Below are 24,771 nucleotides of genomic sequence, written 5' to 3'. Positions count from 1 at the left end.
TCAACTCCTTTTGTGCTAAGGGAAACTACAATAGCCAAGAATCCCTAGAAAGGAGAATTTGCTGATGGCTGCCATAAATTTGACTGGGCTCTGTCAGTGGCCTTTCTATTGCAGGAAATGTCTATACATTTATTTCCCATACATTGCTGATATTCTAAAAATCACATCACTCAGTATGCAGTCCTGGCTGTCCTGGAATTCACTGTAGACCTGCCCCCCAAGTGCAGGAATTAAAAGCATGTGCCAGCACCACCTGGAAGTAGAAGACGACTTTTAAGAGCCCATTATCTTCTCTTTCTGGATCATCAGGGTATTCGGGTCACCAGGCTGGACTGTAGTCTCTTTACTTATTGAGCCATCCCAGTGGCCCCTAAATTCTTGAAAAACTTCAGTAGTTATTTTTAGAAAAATATCTACTTAACAGGACTATTTAGAGCAATGGTTCTCAACCTGTGTGCCTTGACCCTTTCGGGGGGTGTCAAATGACCCTTTCCCAGGGGTTTCCTAAGACCATTAGAAAACAGATATTTACATTATGATTCCTAAAAGTAGCAAAATTAGTTATGAAGCAGCAACAAAAATAATTTTATGGGGGTCACCACTACATGAGGAACAGCATTAAAGGGTCACAGCATTAGAAAGGTTGAGACTCAGTGATTTAGATAGTCTTAGTTCTTCCTGGAATAGATTTTTAAAATAAATCTAATTGTTTTCATACAATGTATTTTGATACTATTATGGCAAAAGAGTTACCACCTTATTTTAACCCACTGGAGTCAACTGTGGCCTAAATTTGGGCCAGAAAGTATTTTCTTTTACAAGTGAGCAGAGACCAGCCAACCACACGCTCCCTTACCCACCTCCCTAGTACTCCTGGGGACCCTGAACAGGTGCTCAAACCCTGCAGTTAGGAATCCCACTCCCATTCCAATCCCTGCTTCTGCAGCTGCGTACTGACTTTTCGCCATCTGCTCTTCACCACCTTAGGGAAGCAGGTGGCAGAGGGGTCTCCAAGCGTAGTGCTTCCTCAGTGCAATGTGAGCAAGAACCCTTCGTATTCAGCAGCGCTCTCAGCCCTCCTAACTTGACCCTTTAATATGACTCCCAACCATAAAGCTATTTTCATTGCTACTTTAAAACTGTAATTTTGCTGCTTTTATGAAACATAATGTAATTACCTGAGACACAGGATATCTGATAGGCAACCTCTGTGAAAGGGTCATTCGACCCCCAAAGGGGTCATGACCCACAGATTGAGAACTGCTGCCCTAGAGCCTCCTAGCTGGCTGGCATCAGTGTCGCTATGGCAAGAAATGGCTCACAGCCACCATGATTGCAAGAGATGGGAAAGGAAGCAATCCTATAAACAGAAATGAGATTTCTAGGACGGATGACTCTCCCCATGAGCCAGTAAAAAGACAGTTTTCCTGAGATTGAAGCATCTATAGTTGTCACCCACAGACTGGATTCTGGGGCAGATGAGACGGTTCCCTGCCTAAAGTGCTTGCTGCCAAGCCTGACAATCTGGGTGCCCAGGGTGGGAACCAATCCCTGCAAATGGACCCACATGCACGATAATTTAAAAAAAAGATTTGATACTGAAAAAAAGATTCTGGAGTCTGTGAGCAGGGAAGGCGGGAAGTGGGCAGGAAGAGGCAGTGAGACAGGCAACAGGGTCAGTCATGTGTAGACATGGGCTTAGTCTACATCTGGGTTTTCCAGCAGGCTCTTTCCATGCAGTGTAAACGCCTGGCTGACATGCTGGGGGAGCTGGGCTGTGTGCTGGGCACCGGGGCTGAGCCCTGACGGCTATTTTCCTCCCGTGCCAAAGGATTCGGCACTGACATGCACAAATGAGGAACGCTGGAATTCTACCTTTCCCTTCAGTTATGGAAGGCTTGGGCTGGAGTTGCCTAGCACTGCTGTGACCTGCTAACTCCGTGTCATCTCAGCAAGCAGGGAACTTCCACACACTGTTCCAGTAAAGGCTATCAGTATCATCAACAGGTAAGGTTGGGAGCCTTACTTTTCAGGAGTAAGCCCCACAACTCTCAGACCCGTCAAGGAGAGGAGGGAGATTCAGAGCCCTGGATGACTCAGTTCCCCTGAGCACTATGCTAACCCAAGCTTCCTACTGGAGAAGCTGAGGCTGGATCCAGGCTCTGCCTGGGGCTCCCCTAGAGTTTCAGGTTTCGGGAAGATGTGTACCCTGTGGGCCTCAATGTTGAGTCAGGCCCAGATCCCACTGAGAAGGCGAGTTCCTCCACCTTGTAAGATGGCACTGAGCCCAGGAAAGTGTCTGAGAAGGGCACAGCATGGGACGTGGGACCTCGGACCTGAGGCGGAACAGGCATCGGCTTTCGACGAGTCAGACGAGGCTGGCAGGAGCAGCAGTCCCAGGACAGCAGCAAGGCGGTGCTGGGGAGTCTGGCTGGAGAGGGGTGAACTTGGGGACACTACTGGTGTGTCAGACCTGAGAGATACAGTACAGAAGGGGCCACTGAGGTGAACCCCTGGATTTCCTGGGTCGACACAGTGAAGGACAAGGTTCACGGTTCTGTCAACACTCAGAGGATGGTGCCTGAGGGATCTGCTGGACTCCTTCCCACAAGGAGGTGGCGATGAGGTTCTGTTAAAGCCCATCTGTTTGGCTGGGCAAAGACTCCAAAGTGTATTTCACAAGAGACACTGAAGCAGGCACGAGAAACATGGGCAGAAGATTGTGGGTTCCAGGCCGACCTGGGGGATACAGTGAGATCTTTCTACAGGGGGATGAGGACAGGGAAGGGGAAAGGGATAAATCCACACGGAGTTGTACTTTTTTTATATAGAATTTGTACAATATATTTCTCTTCATTTGCATATCTTATCCACAACTTAAAACATTCTTTTTACAGGCTGAACTCACTCAGCTGATATAATCAAAATTCTTTCTCTCAACCAAATAATAAAAATTCAAAATCGTAAACCTGTAAGAAAACAAATTAAAAACGATGATGAAAATAAGTCACTCCTCTCATTAGAACAGTGTCTGTACAATATATGATTTGGAACAGAATTCTTTGTAGATTAGGCACATGTTTCCACGACCCCTTATTCCTGCCAGTTTTGTCTCAGTCCAGGCAGTCTTGCCTCCTAAGAAGGGAGGGTCAAGGGGACGTTGGCCTTGATGGAACTCCTTTGGGACCTCCTGCCCTGGTTGGGGTCAGGAGAGATGGGCCTGGCTCAGCAGTGCCACCCAGTGGCCTAGAGAAGCAGAGGCAGTGGGCTGCAGGTGGCCAGGTCAGGAGGGGCCCTGTCAGAGCGCAGCTGTGGTGTGTGAAGGGCAAACTGAAGCACAGGGAGAGAAAACGGCCAGCAGTGAGTGGAAAGAAGCTATGGGGTCCAGCGTTTATTTACAATCGCTCTTCCTGATGGAAGGGTGGGAGGAGGGCTGGGGCCTCCAGCCTTGTCCTGCCCTGATCATCTGCTCCCTCTACTCAGTCTGAGGTGTGGAGGGGGAGGAGTGTGTCAGCACCCTCTCCCCCCATCCTCTAACTGCTCTCTGATCTGAGCCACCATGAGGCTCTTCACTGAGCACTGAGACCTGTTCTGACTTCACCTGAGACCTACTTGCAACGGGGACCTTCTCTGGGGTTTAGGCAGCTTGCAAAGCCCAGGTGCTTTGGCAAAGAGCAAAAGATGAGAAAGAGGTTCCTATGGGCTGGCACCACGTCCTGCACCATGGGAACTGGACTACAATTCCTTTGATGTCAGGGTGGTGGATCACAGGTCACTGCTCCATTTGTTCCTATGCTTTTGCAATCTGTCCCCTCCTGTATGCTGGGGTTCATCAGAGAACCTAATTCAGAGGCCAGGCAGGTAGTGGTGCCAGAACACAGCACCTTTGCAGAAGATGCTCCCAGACCTGCAGGCTCAGCCTCTTCCAACCCAGTCCCTTGCCTACTCCCAGAAGTCTCTTCAGAAGCCAAGAGGCATACTGGGTCATAGCAACACAAGTTGGCCAAGTGTGGCCCTGGCTGTGAGGAGCCTTTTTTTGCCATTGGGCCTGTGAGGTGGGACATGCCTCTGGCCCAGACACCTGCCCTTCAATAGAAGGTGCCTCAGGATTCTTTCTTCCTGAAAGTCCTTGGCCTGGTGCCAACTCAGTTTCCCACTCATTGTGACCCTGGAAAGAAAAATCATCAGCACTTCAGGGCAATGCTAAAGCCATATATGGAAAAATGCAAAAGCATTCACTAGAACTAATGTAGTTATTGAGAGACAGGTGATGGCTAAATAGCCAGACAAGAGGCCCAAGGTGGTAGGTATGCCGATCACCATGACTGAAGCTGAAGTATGATCAGGTATGTCCTGACTCCGAACAAGCGCTCCTCTGAGGGCACTGCTGGCACTGTAGGTGCTGGAGAGCCCCCTCCATTTCTGTCACTTCCACACACAGCAGTTTGTTCCTAGGCATTCCCTAGGGGCCCTCTCAGGGAGCCAGTGTGGTTCTCTTTTAGAAACATGAGGGGGAAACCAAAACATACTAAAATAAGTGAAGAAACACAGAAGTGTGTGCTGGAAGCTGTTGCATGGGTGACAAGCAGTGCCTGTCGGCTGTTCCCAAGGGCACTGGGGAGTTGATCAGCTGACCTGTGGCAACTTGGGAGTTGGAGGTGGCTGAGAGGTGCTCATGTTGGTTGTGGGTTAGTTTCCCAACTGGGTCATTGCTGCTGCAAGCTGCAAGTCTCACAGCACGGATGGTGCTGTCCCCTGATGGCAAGCCTGGGCAGCTCCCACTCAGTGGAGACAGAATCCTTCCAGAGACTACTTCTAGGTCTTCAGTGCTGTGACTCCCCTGGGACAGCCCTGGAGGAGACTGGTCTCTCTGAGTCATTTTCCCAAGGCCTCTTGATGGCCCTTTCTGAGCCCCTCAGCACTGCTGTGCTTTCTTGCACAAGTGGAGCCTGCACAGTGGGCCTACTTGATGAGGCGGCTGCTTGGCATCCAAATGGGAGCAGGGGGTGGGCTCAGAGAGCTGTGTGCAGAGGCTGCAGGGGTTTCCTGAGCAAGGTTGGAGGTCTGCTGTAAACCCCTGTAGACAAAGTATTGAGTCCATGCATGCCACAGTGAGGTTAACACTCAACATTCCAGAGGCGGGTGGCCTTGTTTGGGTAGTTGATGGCCAGGCTGATAGCAGCGATGTTTTGCAGAGCCTGTGGAGGGAAACAGCGGTCACCAACATCAAGGGCCATTTACTTGCTCACCCCTAAGTCTCTCAGCTGGAGGGTAGTGAGGTGAGCCAGAGGTAATGCCCCTCATCCAGAGGCCTGAAGGTAGAGTGAGAAAGGAAACAAAACCAAAAGCCCACAGGAAAACTGAGTTGCTGAGGCAAGAGTCTGGGAAAGCCATATAAAGGTAAGGAAGGGAAGCACATAGTACACATAAGAGGTAACAGCCAGTGACAGAGGAGAGGCACCCATAGGGAGCTCGTAGCAGCGCTGGAGAGCGGCTGCCCCAGAAAGACATGGCTAGGAATCAGAACTCTAGTGAGGGAACTAGACAGCCGTGGGAGGGGCACAGGGAAAGGGGACTAGACATGCACGGGGCAGGCATGAGGGTCAGTCGAGCCAAAGCAGCCACACATCACAATCTCTTACAGCACATCAAGGAAGCAAGGCCATGGCAGCCAGTGCAGGTGGCCGCTAAGATGGAGGGCAGTTTGTACTCTACCTACAGGTCTCAGGAGAGCCCCACCTGATCGTCCCCCCTGCTTTGGGGGAGGAGCCCCACTTCTGAGCAGACATTTCTAACCTTGCACAGAAGAGCCTTCCTCGAAGGACTGGGCTCTGGGAAGAGTCCCAGGTGGATGCCTACCTGCATCCCTATCTGTCCATTCTACGATTATGGCCCAAGTCCATTCTCAAAATGCAGGCCAGGGCCTAAGGCTCTCAAGCCTCTGGAGAAAGGTCACAGGTTCAAATATTACGTTCACCATTTCCTGAGCACACAGCACAGTTCCATTTCAGGGATTAGTGGAGGGCAGACACAAGAACCAGCTGTCTTCTGTTGGGCCAGACATTAAAGAAGTCTGCAAAAATGAACTAGGGCCACCCTCCTCAAAAGTGATTTTGTTTTCCTAAAACACATTAACATGAAAAGTTCTGTCTTAAAAACTGAATTGATAATAAATGTTTAATGTTTTAATTTTGACACTGAAGTCTAATTTCTAATATTATACACTGTATACAGCATACATAATGAACAGCTTTCTTGGGCCCTCTATCATTTAGAAGCACAGCTGTTAAGAGGAGTTTTCCTAACAGGGAAGCAAAGTACGTCCAAAAATATCTGAAATCTAACTCTATGGAAACTTCCAGGATCAGCCAAACTAAAGTGAAGGCACTAGTTGTTTTGGTTTTACAGACACACATTCTTGCTAGTGTCTTCTGACCCATTTAATATGAGTGACAGTGATAAACGGGGCTCCCCTGCTCTCTGTGAGAGTCAGACGGAAGTGACTGAATTGCAACCGAGCTCCATGTAAACTCTGGAAAGGTCTGGACTTGTCATGCAACTAACTCTCTTCTCACTCTTCTACCTCATGCCCTGCCCTTCAGTCCTGGCAAGTGAGATGGTGCCATCCATCCCAGGAATATGGCCTACAGTCCAGTTCTTTGGGGACAGGGGAGAGGGTACCTGTGCTGCACATCGGAGAAGGTGGTCCTCAGTCGTTAAGGCCAGCAGGTACTCCTGCAGCAGGCCAAGCTCCTGTGAAGAGAGCACGGGCTCCTTGAATGATGGGACTAGACAAAGGACACCATCATGCAAACAGGGTGCCAAGGGCGTAAGCACCTATGACACCCCACACTCTACAGCCACCAAGAAGCCTAACTGGAAGAAACAGGAGCCTGGTTTCAGAGCTAGCCCTGATGGCCCACAGGGTGACCAGGCAGAGACATTTCTCATGTACCCTGAGGAGGACAAGCAAAGGACCTGTGAAAGGCCCTTTCATGTGGCAAGTCAATAAGTCTATTGTACCTAGGCTGAGAAAGATGAGGAAGAGGAACCTAACTGTTTGATTTTCCAGAAATCTCTGTTGTCAAGAGCTGGTCCAAGACAGTCCCTACCCTGCTTTGGCTATAGGCCTGACAAAATAAGCAACTAGGCTGACCTGAGGGTTTCTCTTCCCAGGGCTGGGAGTACGTGTGTGTGTGGGGGGGAGGGGGTGATAGGGGGCTAGATGTAGGCCCAGGCCTGCCTCCTTGTGCAGTCTGGACACCCTGGGCTGGGGACTTGGGTGTGACCCTAGTCCTGCCATGAGCAGGAACAGGTAAAAGCATAGAGGCACAATCCTTCCTGCCCAGACTAAATGGCAAGAGGTGGACACATTCTTACCTGGGCACGGTTCTCGGTGACAAAGAAGAGCTCAGTGAGGGCGCGGTGCAGGGGCAGGAGGATGCCAGGCTGCGTCACATCCTCAAATAGGCCATACTCCATGTGGGTAAAGAGCTGCCACAGGGGCTTCAACAGCGCAAGGTCACAGAGGTCACTGGTGGTGCAAGCATGGGGTCAGTTTACTAAGAAGTAGGGCCCCCTCAGGTGGACAGTTGAAAAAAACTGCAGGTCAGGCATATGAGGACGTGGTACTAACAGTAAGCATACCCAACCTTCTCTCACCCTCCCCGGCTGCCAGCCTAGGAAGTGACAGTGAACCACCACTTTATCTTCCTGACTTGAAGATTCCTTTAAGTTTTTAAAAACAACAACTCCATAATACCTTTAACTTTGAGTATCATCATCACCTCACATTGACTCATACTGTGTGTATCTACATGCCTTAAAAATGCAGGAAAGAGAGCCTGGAGGTGGTAGCACACACCTTTGATCCCAGCACTTGGAGACAGAGGCAGGTGGATCTCTGTGAGTTCCAGACCAGCTTGGTCTACAAAGTGAGTTCCAGGACAGCCAGGACTGTTGTTACACAGAGAAATGCTGTCTTGAAAAACAAAACAAAAAAGCAGGAAACAGCAACTCTTACTGGTCAGGGGTCTGTGGGTGGAATGCATAGCAGCTGCATACATAGCACAGAAACCATCAGCTCTTTCCTTTGAGACAAGTCCTATGAAGCTATAGCCACATTCCTACGTCTACTCAACACTATCGTGGAAGTTCTACAAACCCTGCTCCTGTGCATTGAGAGGAAGAACTAAAACTCACTATCACAGATGCCATGACTGAGTGCTGGCTAATTCATACACTCACTCAGAACAGATGTTGGATATAAGGTCAACAGGCCAAAATGACACAGCAGCAAACAAAAGTCACCTTTTGTTTGAGGTGGTTTTACCAGTGTAGCCTACGCTGGCTGTGAAATGCCTTAGCTTTCTGGGTGCTGGGATTATAGGCATACACCACCATATCCAGCAAAAATTTAAACAATAATTATAAGAGAATAAAAAAATTAAAGACATAGGAATATACAAAACAGGTGCTGTATGAATTGTCTACAGAAATGTGTAAATTATTTCAAGAACCTACACAATGGAATAAGATAAAACGGCTGTGGATTAGGACAGTCAACTTTCTGAGGAATTTGATTTCCCGCAAACTGATATGCAGAGCTTATTGGAATCCCATTAGGAGGTGGGCACGTGCCTTTATGATAGAGTGTGGAAGACTCTTCCTCCCATGTGGAAAGCCATGGGTTAAGTCCCAGTACCACCACCACCACCACCACCAACAACAAAATCACTGGCCAAGATGGAGGTTGGGAAGTGTGAACAAGAGAGCACAAACGTCTCACTATATAGCCTGGAATTCATTATGTAGACCAGGTCTCCAGCTCACAGATATCCAATCGCTCTGCCTCCCTGCTGGGACTAAAGGTGTGTGCCACCACTGCTCAACTGAAAATGTTTTACTCTTTGGTTGTATGTGTTTGTGTGCGGTCTATGTATGTATTCAGGTAGGAGTGTGTAGATGCTGTGAGTGTGCAGGGGTCTTTCTCAGTTGCTCTGTACCTTACATTTAAATTTTTTATTAGATATATTCATGTTATATGTGATTGTTTTGCCTGAGTGTATGTATGTCCACCATCCTGTATGCTTGGCATATTTGGAGGTCAAAAGAAAGCACTGGATTCCCTGGAACTGGAGTTATGGATAGAGAACCACCACGTGGGTGCTGGGAATCAAAATCCTGTGCAAGAGCAACAAGTGTTCTCAACGGCTGAGCCATCTCTCTTGCCCCATGCACCTTTTTTTTTTTAAGATGAGTTCAGACCTAATTGGATCATCTGGGATGGTTGGCCAATGAGTTACATTAATCTTTTTGTTGTTGCCTTCCTTCCCCAAGTACTGAAGACCTCAACCCAGGTTGTCATTCTTCTGCAAGCACTATAGACTGAACCATCTCCCTAGTTCCATTTCATTTTTTTGGGGGGGGGGACGGGTCTTGTGTATCATGGGCTTCCCTAGAACTCACTATAGTTGAGGATGACCTTGATCTTCTGTACATGGAGAAATGGATAGAGAAAAAATGGTCAGTCACACTAGGGTTATAAATACCCAATACAGCCAGTGGAGTATACAGGCAGATCTCTGAGTTTGAGGCCAGTCTAATTTATATAGTGAATTCCAGGCTAGTCAGAGTTATAGAGTGAGATCCTATCTACAAACAAACAAACAAACAAACAAACAAACCAAAAGCAGAAAATCACACTCCCAACACGGTCAGGAATGGTGGGGCATAATCTGTAATTCCAGTGCTCAGGAAGCTGTGGTTGGAGGACTCAGAGCTCTAGGCCTGAGCAATATACTGAACCCTGTCTTAAACAAAACCAAAACCCAAGACAATCTTGAAGAGAAGAACTAGGCTGAAGGACTTCCACAATTATATTATTAGATATGTAAATCAGTCATAGAGCTACAGTCATTAAGACAGCACTGGCTTACAGACAAGTTATGAATACATGGGACCAAGGTAACAGTGCAGGATGCTCAGTACAAAGGAAAACTCAGAACAAGCAGAGATCCAAAGCAAAACCTTGGCACTCTAAACTCAAACTCGTTTACCCACATTTGTCCCAGGTAGATGACAGACATCACATGAAAGGGAAAGCTTCTAGAAAGAAACAATAGGTACTTTTATGACCTTTGAATGAGGCAAAAGTTACTTACAGGACACAAAACCCACTAACTTAAAGGAAATGATGGATGAACTCAGAAACACTAAAATTACATTTGTTTTTTTTTTTTTTTTCCTCAAAGATGCCATTAACAAAGGAACTATTAACAGAGTAGGAGGAGATGTCTTCAGGGACTGAACCCGGCACTGCCTACCTGTGGGTGCAGCATCGTACAATCCTCAGCAGTAAGTGGATGGCTTTCAGTCGTTGATGACCAGTCTGGCGGCAGGCCACACCCACCAGCCATTCCCAGATCTTGGCCAATGGGAGGTGAGGTACAACCCTTTCTTCGGACAACATCTGCTTCAAGATCTCAAACCCTGGCAACACCCCAAAATATAGACATTTTAAAAACAATTGTTAACATTAAAAGTTTTACATTTTGCAAACTGTTCACACTTTGATAGGGTGAAAACACTGTGATCATTTACATTTTGGCTGAAATAAATTTTTTTTTCTTTTTCTTTTTTTTTTTGTTTTTTTGAGACAGGGTATCTCTGTGTAGCTCTGGCTGTCCTGGAACTCACTCTGTGGATCAGACTGGCCTCAAATTCACAGAGATTCACCTGTTTCTGCCTCTCCAGTAGTAGGATTAAAGGCATGTGCCACCACTGCCTAATGAAACCAAATTTCTTTTTGTAAAAAAACACAAGAACAACATTCTCAGTTCCTCATTTTTGGAAAAGGCCCTGGTGTTGGGGGATATTCAATTACACTGTGAGTTCCAAGTATGCATTCACATTAATTAAATAAAATTAACCTTGGGTCAGGAGACTGAGTTACTAACTAGTTGAGGAAAGTAATCACAGAGCATCAGAGAGCATAGAGCATCTAGAAGAGACAGAGATACACCAGAAGTAGTAGGGAGGGGTTTTGAGTGGCGTGGCTTTTTTGTTTTTTGCAGAGTAGAAGGATAGTCCTTTCAAGAGAGCCATCAAGGAGAAAAGATTAGCTAGTTGCTACTTAACTTCTCTGAGCTAGCAAGTTTTCACCTCAGCCTTTGAGTCTCAAGTCTTATTTATAAGTAGAATGATAGAGATTTAGTTAGAGCTACCTTTAGTGGCAGTGACAAAGCCAGTGCCTGCGGGAGTAGAATTCCCGCCAGGCTTCGGCCTGAGCGGCTGGGCAGTTGCCAGAGAAGCAGGCCAGTAACTGTGGAGCTGCAATTGCTGACTGAAATAGCAGTAGATTAAGATGCAGTCACCGTGCTGAAGAGAAAACAACATACCCTGGCCACAAAAACCAAAAAACAATAAACAAAAAACCAACCAAACAGAAAAAACTTAAATGCTTTCTTTTAGATCCTGATGGAAGGCTTTTTTTGACCATTCAAGTTTATAAGCAGTCAACTAGGTCCTGGTGAAAAATGTCAGGCATGGGAATTGGGACACTTTTGCAAGGCCTTAGAGACAATACTTGCTTTGGTTTGAACAGAAGTCAGTAACATAATGGCACCTCTGGCCAGAGTGTGTCTGGCGGGCAGAGCATGCAAACAGAAAGGGCGAGCACATACCTGTCTGGCGGGCAGAGCATGCAAACAGAAAGGGCGAGCACATACCTGTCTGGAAACGGCCCAGGTGTCCAGCTGTCACAGTGAATCGGTAGCCCCACTCGGTGTTGCTCATGTCAGAGGTAAATCGGTAATACAGAGTATCTCCTGGGTCACAAAAACCAGAGACAGGTCAGGATATGGGAGCAAAAGGATGGCAGCTGGGGTGTTTCTGATGAAATACATTAAGCTCTAATAATTTCTCAATTTTATGTTTTTTTTTTTTTTTTTTTGGTTTTTCGAGACAGGGTTTCTCTGTGGCTTTGGAGGCTGTCCTGGAACTCGCTCTGTAGACCAGGCTGGCCTCGAACTCACCAATTTTATGTTTTTAACAGTTTGTTTACCTTTATTTTGGGTAATTATTTTGGGGTAAGAAGTGTATGTATGGTAGGCATGTACATGCCAAGGTATATGTGTAGTTGGTTCTTTCTTCCTACCACGTGGGTCCTGGGGCTTGAACTTAGGTTGACAGACTTGGTAGCAAGTTCCCCCTACCATTGAGTCATCTCACTGGCTTCACTATTATGTATAAATGCTTCCTTTAAAGTCTACACAGGGCTGGCGAGAGGGCTCAATGGGCAAAAGTGCTTGCTGAAAACCTGACAACAGTTCAATCCCTGGGAATCATATGGAGAGAACGGACTCCAAGTTGTCTTCTGATCTCCACAGGGCACTGTGAAACATATCAGCCCCTCAAATAAATAATCACATACACAAATAAATAAATATAAGGAAATTTTAGGAATTTTAAAGGAAAAGTCTATATACCTGGGAGCTCAAAATCTTTCCACTTCTGTTGGGAGCCGCTGAAGTTGTGTCGGTCCTGCTGAAAGTCACTACTGCTGGACATGGCTAATTCATCACAGCCTTCCTCTGTGTTGCACTGAGGATCAAATTTGATTGAGAGGTAGATTGCACCAGGAATGTGAACTTTATCCTAGGAAGGGAGACAGAGAATACTTCTATCACTGACACTAGCTGCCACTGTGGCTGTCACTGTAACCAGGGACATGAAGTATGAGCCAGCCACAGTCCCTTCCTCCAGCTCTGTGGCGGGAACCACACTGGGCAGTCAGGAAAGGTGCGGAGCAGGGTGTTGATAAGAAGCCCCTTAGGGAAAGGGACACATGGGCACCAGAGTGCCTTTCAGGTAGCGAGCAGCACCGGAAAGGTCTGCATGCTCTGAGTGGCAGGGAGTATGGCTTGGGGTTTTACAGGAGGGGTCATGAACATGTGTACTAAGACTTCTGGAGAGCAGGTGCTCTGATCACATCTTGAAGAAGGGTCATAGCTGTGAGGAGCCAGGAGGGGGTGGGGGTGGAGTTGGTAAGAATCAGCAACAGTTGCTCCAGAGGAGAGGCCAGGCTGGGACCATCAGGAAGCTATGACGATCCCTTCTGGGGTACAACTTGGCAACAGAATGACGCAGGAAGGAAGAGGGTGAGGAGGCGTACACCTCTGTGAAATAATGTCTCAGCTGATCAGCAGTCAACTTTTGAACCAGCCTCTGTGTCCCTGTCCCAACTGCTGTAGACTACTCCCACTTAGACACTCAGGCAATGCCAGCCCCAGCATCTCCAAAGTGCCAAGGAAAAGTGCAAGACGTCAAGTCAGTGAGAGTGTCTGATGTGGCCCAGACTCCTACAGCTCTCTATTTAGATACAAATTAGGATGGAGAAGATGAGGCTGTGAGGGCTGGTGGGTACTTAAAAAAAGGGGTTAGTGTCTCCAAGGTGTGGCCTAGATCCCCACACAAACTCACTGCTGGAAGAGGCGCTTACAATGGGAAAAGTACATTCTACTCTGGAGCCAGGAGCCCACTTTCCCTATTAATACAGCAGCTGAATCTGGAGAAAGGGAAACCTGCTGCCCAGGACTCACGGCTTTAGACAGGAGACAACTAAATGTGTTCCGAGTCAGGGTTGCTAAGGGAGGAAAGAGAAGTCTGACGGCAGCTGTACCTCAAAGCTGGTGTTGTTGTTATATGGGTGTTTTGATTCCCTCACTTGCACCTCCATTCCTGGCTCCTCCATGAACTGGCAGGCAGCCAGGGCCATGGTCCCCAGCATACCCTCTCGGCAGCCCTGGAGCACTTTCTGCAGGATCTGAGAAGAAAGAAGATGGGTAAGGGCAGGGAAAGCCAGTGTCATCTGAAGGAAGAGAGAGCCTACTTCAGTCTGAGAGTCACCTGAAGGCACTGGCACCATCCAAACTGTCCCCAATGCAACCCCAGTGGTCACCTCTCAATCAGGCCCTGTTCTGAATCAAAATAATGCCACTTCTAGGAGGCCCACAATAAAAGAACCAGCCAGAGACATTCCAGGCCTCTGAAGAGCTCATAGTGCTATAAGTAAACACTACAGCACACAGAGAGAAATGGCCCAAGTGAGGAGCTCTAGGGGCCAAGGGACAGAGAAGCATATGTCTAAGCAGGGGTCTGCAGAGGCAGTGGATGCCTCTTCCCTTCATGGAAGGTGGATATGGCTAGAGCACTCTGCCTGCCAGGGCCTGCAGAGCTGTGAAGCTGGTAAACAACTAGGATACACAGAACTAGTGGTTCTAGGCGGGCAAAACAAGGGCCAGAGAACACAGCAACCTCCCCGTGCTCAGCACACTGGACAGGAGGGACAGGAGTAAGGGGGCAATATGACCCATGATTTCTGCACCTGAAACCGAGGAGAGTGACTGACCCTGTACCAGAAGGAATAGGTGCACAGGGATGCTAAGGTGTAGACCAGGATGTTTTCTGCTACTCTGGATTCTCTGCTTCTATGCAGCAGAAGCAGAATGGATTCTAACCCAGAATTACTTAGATATTTATTTTATGTATATGTATGTGGCTTGAAGATACGTATGCCCACCGTATTCGTGTAGGTGTCTGTGGAGGCCAAAAGAAGGCATTGGGTCCCCTGGAATTGGAGCTGCAGGAGATTGTGAGTTGCCCAGTCTGAGTGCTGGGACGCTTATCCTCTGCAGGGGCGCCAAGTGCTCTGAACTGCTCAGCCATCTCTCTGGCCTCACAGTATTATTTTAGAAGAAAACAGGAAGACCTGATATAAAAATGGAGCAGATGAGGTGGAGACAGCTCAGTGGTTCAGTGCACTGGCTGCTCTGACAAAGGATCCAAGTTCAGTTCCCAGCACGCACACGAAGATTCACAAACATTTGCAACTACAGGTTCATATGACACCTCTTTTGGCCTTTGAGGGCACAAGTACACATGATGTACTTACATACATGTAGGCAAAATGTTATACACATAAAATAAAATTAGAAAAGAAAAAAAATACAACATGGCCTCCAACTTAAAACTCCAAGTTGGAGAACCGAGCTTCAGAGAATGGCATGGATACTAGTGAAATACCTGTCACCCAGAAATCAGACTCTTGGATAAGCCTTCTACCTACACCACCAGGGTCATAGCACAACCAAAGTGTGAGGGCAGATCACCTGACCTGCATAGACAGTCTAGAAATGACAGTTTAAAACAGAAGGCAAAGCCTTCATTAGAAACTTTCCTGTATTATGGGAACAGGTTACCTGGGCATCCCAAGGATATTACCTTGTCACCTAACTGCATCATGTCAAATTCTGAGGACCTGAGATGACACAGGCTAGCTAGGAGAGCTGGAAGATCTTTAGGTATGAAACAATCAAGGCAGAAGGCCTGGTGCACTCAGGTCTGTGCTGTGAGCTCAACTCCAGAAAACCATGGCACAATCAAGAGCAGCCTTTGCCTCTGCTGCTTTCATACCTGTCACGGGGCTACATAACTCAAAGACCCTGGGGCCACAGAGATAGGGAAGATGGGCAGAGAGGAGTCTAGGCTGAGCAGAGAGCTAGCTACCTTCTCCCACTGGTGCTTTTCTTCCAGTTGCATGAACATATCCAAAATGTAGGTCATATGTGCAGGGCCGCTGAGCTCTAGGATGTCCTCACTCACTGGCACGTGCCCTGGCCACTCGGCCAGCAGGGAGGCGAGCACATGACGAGCATATAGGACTGCTGTGGCCTCGTTCACACGGAAGAGGAAGTCGCGGACAGCCTTCTTGCTCTTGCAGTTCAGCTCCTTGTGCAGGAGGGCAGCACTCTTGCTTCGGCGCTGCTTGGCATAGCTCTGCTGCAGCTCACTCTCTGTGCTGGGAATCAGCTTCTGGGTCACAGGGTTCGATTCAGGAGTGGCTTGGTCAGAGTGCACAGGCCGGGACTGCAAAGCCAAGACCATCATTACAGAGGCCTGGCCTTCCCACTAGAGGGGGCAGGCAGAAGTGCAAACACTTTGATCCCAAGGTAGGTGACATACCAAGCATGGCAAGATAATCATGTCTGTGTCCACAGCTTTGGCGCTCTGCTCCTCCAGTCTCAGACTCCTACTGGGTTGCCACCTCTGTGCCAGGGAGCGAATCCTCTCATCCGTGGTGAGCTCATCCCCATCAAATCTGAAGGGAGCCCAGTGATAGGCACAAAGGTGGAGGAGACAAGAGCTTAAAGTACACTGTCCTTGTCAGAAAGGTGCCCAGAGCTATTCTCTCACTATTACTCACCCGACTATATTACAACTAGCTATACTTTGCAAACTATAGTCACAGCATTCATCCATTCAGCCATACATGCAGACTTCCAAGAATATCTTCATAGCAGAGATGTAAATTGTCTCTTAGGAACCACTTTTATCTTTCTCTTTATTTTAAAATTACTTTTTGTCAAAAGAGGGTTCCAAATATCAAACCTAGGTTCTCTGTGAGAGCAACAAGTGTTCTTAACCACTAAAACATTTCTCCAGCCTGTCTATATTTCTTTCTTAATTTTGGTATGTGTGAATATGGGGTTGAGCTCATCTTTTCAGCTGTCCTCCACCTTACTTTTTAGAGACAGGGTCTCTTACTGAGTCAGAGCTTACTGATCTGGCTTCACTGGCTGACTAGCAAGTTCCAGGGACCCATTTGTCTCCATTCCCACATCCCTAGCACTGGAGCTAGAGATGAGCACTGCCATTCCTAGCTTTTACATAAGTACTGGGGATCTAAACCCAGGTCCTAATGCCTGCATGACATACACTTAATCAAGTGTCTTCCCAGTTCTCCCTTTCTCTGTCCCCTCTGGATGCTTTTGTGAGAAAATCACAAATTCTACCTGCCTCAGTCTGAGGTCCTTCTGCTTTTAGAGTTACAGTAACTTAGACTGTAGCCTGATCATCTTCCTCTCATAGTACCTGCTCCATTTCACACAGGACTTTAGATAGTACATGGGGCAAAACAGAAACATGAATGAAATTGAAATTCACTTCACATTAGAATAAGAAGCTAAGGGGCTAAGGGGCTAGCTCAGCATGTACAAGACTGTGAGATTCCCTAGCACAGCAAAAAGGGAGGGAGGGGACAGTCGGAAGGGAGAGGGGAAGAGGGTGGGAGGGAATGATATGTATGCAGGAAGACAGAGAGAGCAAAGCCAGGACAGAAGAGGAGGCTAGATGGAAGATATGTAAAGTTTCACACAAATTCAAGAGATGGGTTCTGGAACCACCTCTGAACTTCTGGGTCAGGAGAAGGGTATATTGTTGATTATATAATCATCCCTGTGAAAACCCCTCTTGAGCCACAGACCCTGCTCTGCTCTGTGCCATCTGCTCACTGGATGGCATGAGAGGCATCCCAGAGTCTGCACCTTTAAGACTGCACACATGACACTCTCAAAGGAAACTGTCACACTCTTAGCGATGACCCAGTCAGTCAAAGTGGCACAGCTGCCTTTCCAAGGGCATCAGGAACAACTCCAGGCCAGTCCCCATGGCTACCTGGCCTGTCAGGGCCTCTCCAGATCCCATGACAGGAGAGTCCCCCCACCCTCACTTGGCACACTTCAGGGGGTCTCAATAGTCTTTACCTCTTCTGAACTTCCAGGAAGAAAGAGTCGGTCTTTTTCATCTGCAGTTCATATATGGCCCGGAGAATGTGCAAAGGGGCATTGAGAGCATCATGAGCCATCTAGAGGCATGGAGGAAGGCAAAAGACAGACAAGGATATATGTCTTAAGACATGGACAACATGTACTCTGAAGTGACAAAACAGTCTTTCAAGTTACCCCAGGTTACAGCAGAAGAAGAGTATACTTAAAAAAAAAAGCATTGCAAATTTTGAGTACTAAGATATGAACTATAAAATGTGCATTACTGGGGCTGGAGAGATGGCTCAGTGGTTAAGAGCACTGGCTGCTCTTCCAGAGGTCCTGAGTTCAATTCCCAGCACCCACATAGTAGTTTACAACTACCTGTAACTCTGGTTCCAGGAGACCTGACACCCTTACACATGCATGCAGGCAGAACACCAATGCACATCAAATAAAAATAAATTAATTAAAATATGTATTAAAAAAAGACAGACTCTGGAGATTCCCCCCCCCCCCAAGGAGGGTCACTCTCCCTGGGAAATTATGTGGGGATTGGGTGGGGGGCTGGGGAGCTGTTGGAGGGACAAGGGAGGAGGGGTGGGAGAGGGAGCTGGGATTGACATGTGAAGCATGCATGTTTCTAATTTAAATAAAAACATATATTGAGAAAAAAAATCTGTAAATGCTAAATGCTCATAGATTAAAGACATGTGCTATATATTGAAAAAAATGTGCATTACTATTGGAAGCCACTTTAGGGGCTAGAAAAATGGCTCAGTGGTTAAAAGTACCTACTGGTTTTACAGAGAACCTGGGTTCAATTCCCAGAACTCACATGGTGGTTCCAGTTTCAGGGGATTCACTACCCTTTTCTGGGCCTCTGCAGGTTCCTGCATGCATGTGGTGCATGTAAAAATCACACAGGCACACACCAAGCACATAAAATAAATACATAAATCTTAAAGCCACTGCAATGATAGGGATCTACTATCCTTTTGGATCTTTTCTGTATGCAACAGACTATTTAGGAAATGAATTCCTGGGACATCAAACTGAGCAGCTAAAATGGTTTAATTTATTTATGTGAATGGATGTTTTGCCTGCATGTCTGTCTTTGTCCCATGTGTGTGCCTAGTACCCATGGAGCTCAGAAGAGGGTGTCAGGTCCCCTGGAACTGAAGTTGTGAGCTCCCATTTGGGTGCTGGGAATCCAACCCCGGTCCTTTGGAAGAACAAGTACTCTTTAACCACTGAGCTCTCTCTCCAGTCCCCAGACTTGTTTAGGTTGAAGCACAGACTGAGCCAAGGAGAATCCATTCCCATGATGAGCACATACCAAGAAGCATATTCTGGTAGGTTCATCCAAGCTTTCCAGAGGGTCCAGTTTTTTCTGTTCTGGTTCTCCAGGGCTACTAACTGGCCGGTCTACTTCTTCCTCTTGGTCCCCTCGCTCATCTAGTTCCAGGTCTCCATGTTCAGTCAGAGTGTTGATCTCTTTTTTTGAGGAATACAGCATGATGGACAGAATCTACACACAAAGTCAGTCAAGCAGAGCAGGGAGAGGAGTGTTCAGTGAGTGAGAACATGACATACATCTTTAATCATGTAAGGGTTTAACTAAGATCAGAGTTCACATGGAGAATATGTGATTAGTAAAGAACATGGAAGCATGTTCAACTGTACCTATGATAGAAGAAATGCTAGCAGAATCTATGGAGACCCTTGTGCCTATTAACTTTCTTGACAGCACAAATGGATATTATCCTTTTCTCACTTGTTTTGGAGAAATGTAACTATTAAACTATTAAAAATATATCCTTTTGACCTATAACTTATTTTTTAGAGATGACAAAATACATAAAAAATACTGTTCAAAATATGGCAATGAAGCATTAATAATGGCAAAACCTGCAAAGTACTTTCCAGTCTTACACACCACCATTAAGAAGGATGGTTTGGGAGCTGGAGAGACGGCTTAGCAGTTAAGAGCACTAGCACTGGCTGCTCTTTTCCAAGGATTTGAGTTCAATTCCTAGAACCCACATGGCAGCTCACAACCATCTGTAACTGAAATCCAGGGGATCTGATGTCCTCTTCTGGCCTCTATAGGCACCAGGCATCCAAGTAGTGCAGACACAGTTGCAGGCAAAACACCCTTCTATAAATTTCCCTTAGACCTAAGCAAACCCTGTAGTATTTGGAGCTGATTCTTCAAATGCAGGCATCTATGCAGTAAGGATGAAGAGTACAGCACATCCCTCTAGCACTATCCCATTTATACTAGAAGCTAGCACTTGACCTTGTAAGCCTCTGGGAACCACAAGAATTTCACTAAGAACATCTAAGGCCTCAGAGGAGAACAATAAAACGAAATTACCGACTGAAATCCTACATAAGATAAACATGTGTGGCCATATTTAGAAACTGATTTTAGCTCAAAGGAACTTTAGAGGGAAATAATAATTCAAAAACACATTTTATTATCATGATTTAATGGTCAATTATATGTTTCCACAAAATACTTCTCCAAGGTTCTTTGAACAAACACCCAATTCATTTTCCTGACAGGGGAGGACAGGTGTTAGGATCCCTAACTCAGGAAGACAGAATCAAGGCTGGGTTTCAGAGCTGCACAGAATGAGCGTGCACAGGGAGCCAGGGTGCAGATGTACAGGACAGCCCTCCGGCTCACCTCCAGGTCTCGCAGGAGCCAGGTCTTACTGAAGCCGGTCCCTTTGCTGCACTTCTTCACCAGCAGTTTCAGCAGCTCAGACTGGAGGAAAGTGGCATGGGTCTCTGCAAAACCGTGAGCCTGCCAAGCCAAGACAGTGATCTATCTGTAGGTGCTTCAGAGTGAAGTTAAGGTCGGCAGAGTGCCAGCCAGTCAGAAAGCACTGGCCCTCACTCACTCTGTGTTCTTTCACTGAGCAAACACTTCTGAAACCTATTTTATGTCACTTCCCCTCTTAACTTTCCAAAAATGCTAAAATCCAAGCCCTAACCATGGCTGACAGGGTTCCACAAGGCTCCCTGTCTTTTTCTTTGGCCTCACCCCCTTGGCTGCACTATCTTAAAGATCTAGAAGGCCTTCTACTCCATGACCATCATGCCTGATCCACTTTGAGGTCTGAAACTTGCTATCCTTTTTGTCCCAAGGCTAGTTCCATATCTGCCACCTCAAATTTCTCCTTTTCAAAAGGCTTCCGATGCAGAGCTGTCCCTCCTCCTGGTAGGAAGGTGCTCCTTTGCTTAGGAGACCACAAACCTCATGAAAGCACAGCCTTCTTTCTCGTTCACCACTGCACACACAGTTCCACTTGGCTCTTGGTGCTCAACAAATAAATATTAACCAACTGAGCACTTGTGGTGGTGCACACTTTAATCCAACATTTGGGAAGTAGAGGCAGGCAGATCTCTCAGTCTGAGGCCAGCCTGGTTCATATAGTAAGTTTCAGTCTAGTCAGGGCTACATAATGAATACTTGTCTCAAACAAATAAAACTGGATGAGGATTTAAGAGCTCTGTCATCAGGGAGTTAATTTCCCTTTTCTATTACAGTGGAAACAGTGAAACAAAGCCCGTTGTGAAACATGTCAGAAACTGAACTAACAGATGGATGGTCTCAGCTGACAGTTACACCTCAGTGCTGCCCAGAGCTGGAGAGTCAAGCAGGCAAGTCTCTGGTGGTACCTGAGTCATCCCCCTTCACCACCAACCAATGACCTTCCTACAAGAGCTACTACTGAACACTTCAATGTTAAGGGACAACAAACTTCAGCTGGGATCCCTTCAAGGACAGCTCTGTAAGGAAAATCATCCTGCAAGTAACCTCAAATGTGTCTCCTTGAAAGACCTAGCACTCCAGTCTACTAAGACCCCCAAAGTCCGAATGGGTCAGGGTTTCTCTCAGCCCCAAATACCGCTTAGCTACTTCCTCCAAGCCTAATGGCCACACTAATTGATCCCTTGAAGCTCCTAGGGATGCTGGTTCCTTTTATTCCTCCTGCAATTCCTGTGATAACCTAGAGGAGCTCCTGCTGGGTGTGAAGTAAAAAAAGCCCACTTTTCTTCACCCAAGGCAGGATCATGTTCCAAGAAGTCACAGTACCTGAGTTCATGAAACAGTTTAAAAAACTGAGACTTGCCAGGTTGGGGGTGGCACACACCTTTAATCCCAGCACTCAGGACACAGAGGCAGGTGGATCTCTGTGAGTTTAAGGCCAGCCTGGTCTACAGAGAGAGTTCCAGGACAACCAAGGCTACACAGGAAAAACCCTGTCTCAACAACAACAACAATCCCCGCCCCAAACCCAACCACCACCACCACCAAAAAAAAAAAAAAAAAAAAAAATCACAAAAAATAAAATAAGATTCAAAAACACTGGGAAAATTCTTTCTTCCTTTTTCCTTAAAGTTATCCTTGGATAAGGTCTCAAGCATTTCTAAAACAACCCACTGTTAACCATTCATCCAAATCAGGTAGCATTTCCCCCCTTGTCAATCCCCACAGATGTCAAATCAAAGGAAGGTTTGTGCACACGGAAGAGGTATGCCATTACCTTTAGAGTTTTATATAAACCTTTGAGGGCCAAGGAAAGGACCCATGTTGCTTCCACTGCCTCGGGACAATGGCTGTCCATGCTGGTTTGCAGAAGATGACTGGCAATAAAGGCAAAGTGTTGGGAGTACTGGCTCAGCTGGGCCTGAGAGGTGTCACACTCTTGTCCTCCCTTCTGGACCAGTTGGTAGTCCTTCACTATAGCATCATGTCAAAGAGGAAAAGAAAGGCACAAAGAGTACAGTTAGTGTCCTCTACAGCCAGGTTTCTCCACAGGCCTCACAAAGCAAGGACTGCAGAAATAAGTGTCTCAGGCTCGGTGTAGCCAATATATTTAAGCCTAGTTTGCAGGTGAGCACAAAAGTGGTACAGAGTCACTTGTCCATGGGGAACTGAGAGAGACAAGTCACAATGCAAAATTCTTATTACTATGCACAAGCAGGTCATCGCCAAAAGGTGTTGTGAGGGCTGTTTTTGGTTGTCAACTTGATTACATCTGAGATTAACTAAAACCCACTTGGCTGGGCACACCTATGAGGGACTTTTAATCATTTGAAGTGAGAAGAACCACTTTTAATGCAGACCTTTTGAAGTGGGAAGATTCACCTTTAATCTGGGCCCCATCTTCTGCTGGCAGCCTATATAAAGGACATGGAAGAAGGAAGCTTGTTCTCTTTGTCTGCTTGCCTTCAGTCTCCCTGGAAAGTTCATCATCCCTTTACTGCCAATAGAGTCTGCTTCTTTGGGATTCTAGCGTATACTGAAGGTCAGCTGAAACATTCAGTCTGTGGATTGAACAGCTAGCTACTGGATTACTGGACCTTCTACTGATAGACAGTCATTGTTGGACTAGCTGGACCACAGCCTGTAAGTCATTCTCATAAATCTGCCCCGCCTCGATTCATCCTATCAGTTCTATTCCTCTAGAGAACCCTGATCAATGCCGATTTTGGTACCAGCAGAGGTTCTACAGCAATAGAAGTATTAAGATGAATTTTTTAAAAGTATCTGGAATAGACTTTTCAATTTGCTAATACCCCAATTAGTGAAGCTCTCCTAGGCTCAGAGTACCAAAGCCTGTGGGGTGAACTATTTTACAAACTTAAGGGGATACATTTGATTATCCTGATTGAACACTTGTGAAAGGCAACAGATGTGGTTACTCTGCATATAAAACTTTTGACAATCTGTGGAAAAATAAGGAAAATGATGCTCCTGGTTTGTTACTCCTGCATCTCTGTATAAAATGACAATGGAAAAGAATGAATTCTGAGATAAAATTAACCAACTTCTAGCATCTCAAAATATGGTGAAGGATAACAATTAACGGACCTTAGTGATAAAAAGGATCAGCTCCAGAGGTGCATAACCAATCTAGAAGTTTCTAAGTGTGCCCTTCCTTCCAGAAGGCACAGAGTTTGTTGTGGAAAATCAAACCAAAACCCTCATTTTAAGGTTAGCTGAATTACAGCAAAAATTCAAGCCCCAGCCTCAGAGTAAGGGCATCAATTGGTTAACCATGGGATGATCCTGTAACTTGGGATGGAGCTGCAAAATGGCGAGGGGGCAGCAGCACACTTCAGGAGCGTTGTTGTTGCCCTTGTCCTTGTGCCAGACCTTGAGGTTGCAGATGCTGCTGCTCAATTGGATGTATCAAATGAAATGGGTTTAACTGGGCCCTTGAGGTAGCACGGGCCAGGTGGTAGTACTAAGTGACCAAAGGTAAGGTGATTATAGTTATCATAATGGGCATCACTGACAAAGAAATGATGATAATGGCATGATCCATAATGGGCAGCACAGGCACAAAGTGATTTTTATGGCGGCATGACTTATATGGACCTTTGATACTGGCTAGTCAATCATACTGTTCTAGGCATGCATGGCATAGCTAAGAAGTCTACTGCATTCTTGTTTGATCTGTATAAGAGGGGGGAAAAACTCAAACAAAGGAAAGAAAGGCTACATTGGATTGTGGCAATAAGAACTCTCAGTCCATACACCAATTTCAAGATAAGTCAGTGAGCAGGTCCTGAAGAAGTTGCCTACAGTTTCTACTCCTATTACAATGCCATCCCAAACATGAACCTATAGCCTAAGAGGTGTGCCCTATGGTCTGCTGACTGAGAAAGAAAAGACTAGAGCCTGGTTTACTGATGGTTCTGCAGGCATCACCCAGAAGCAGACAGCTGCAGCATTACAACCCTGAAAGATATTGGTGAAGAGAAATCTTTACAGTGGGCATAACTTTGGGTAGCACATTCCTTGGAAGGAGAAATAGCCAGATGTGTGACTATTTACTAGGATCGTAGAAAGAGCAAGATTGGAAAACTGGTGAGAAACACTTCTGAGGAAGAAGTGTGCGGACAGATCTCTCCAAATGGAAGAAGTCACTGAAGGGTGACTTTAGCAATAATCAAGTAGGTAGGATAACCCATTCTGTGGACAGTCAGCCTCTTTCCCCAGCTATCTCTGTCATTGCCCAATAAGCCCATGAACAAGGTGGCCATGGTGGAGATATGGGGGTTATGCATGAGCTCAACAACATGGACTTCCATTCACCAAGGCTGACCTGGCTACACTGCAGCTGAGTGCCAGATCTGCTAA

General features: G+C 46.6%; 1 protein-coding gene across 2 annotated transcripts in view; it reads right to left on the bottom strand.

Moving 5' to 3' along the window:
* Positions 1–2,809: 2,809 nt before the first annotated feature.
* Positions 2,810–24,771, bottom strand: part of Zzef1 (zinc finger ZZ-type and EF-hand domain containing 1) — a 112,314-nt gene continuing 90,352 nt past the window's right edge. For both annotated transcript variants that reach the window (XM_040749095.1, XM_040749096.1), the window contains exons 43-55: positions 22,166–22,362; positions 20,299–20,418; positions 18,943–19,134; positions 17,604–17,704; positions 16,024–16,159; positions 15,568–15,927; positions 13,682–13,825; positions 12,489–12,657; positions 11,730–11,828; positions 10,326–10,491; positions 7,381–7,534; positions 6,682–6,753; positions 2,810–5,198 (exon numbers count right to left, since the gene is read on the bottom strand). In XM_040749095.1, coding sequence (XP_040605029.1) covers positions 5,118–5,198; positions 6,682–6,753; positions 7,381–7,534; positions 10,326–10,491; positions 11,730–11,828; positions 12,489–12,657; positions 13,682–13,825; positions 15,568–15,927; positions 16,024–16,159; positions 17,604–17,704; positions 18,943–19,134; positions 20,299–20,418; positions 22,166–22,362 — 1,991 coding nt within the window. In that variant the 3' untranslated portion in view covers positions 2,810–5,117. The remainder of the gene's footprint in view (positions 5,199–6,681; positions 6,754–7,380; positions 7,535–10,325; positions 10,492–11,729; positions 11,829–12,488; positions 12,658–13,681; positions 13,826–15,567; positions 15,928–16,023; positions 16,160–17,603; positions 17,705–18,942; positions 19,135–20,298; positions 20,419–22,165; positions 22,363–24,771) is intronic.

The sequence above is a fragment of the Mesocricetus auratus genome, unplaced genomic scaffold (assembly GCF_017639785.1).
Source record: "Mesocricetus auratus isolate SY011 unplaced genomic scaffold, BCM_Maur_2.0 Super-Scaffold_100007, whole genome shotgun sequence".
Taxonomy (NCBI): domain Eukaryota; kingdom Metazoa; phylum Chordata; class Mammalia; order Rodentia; family Cricetidae; genus Mesocricetus; species Mesocricetus auratus.
This window is presented reverse-complemented; position numbering and strand designations above follow the sequence as displayed.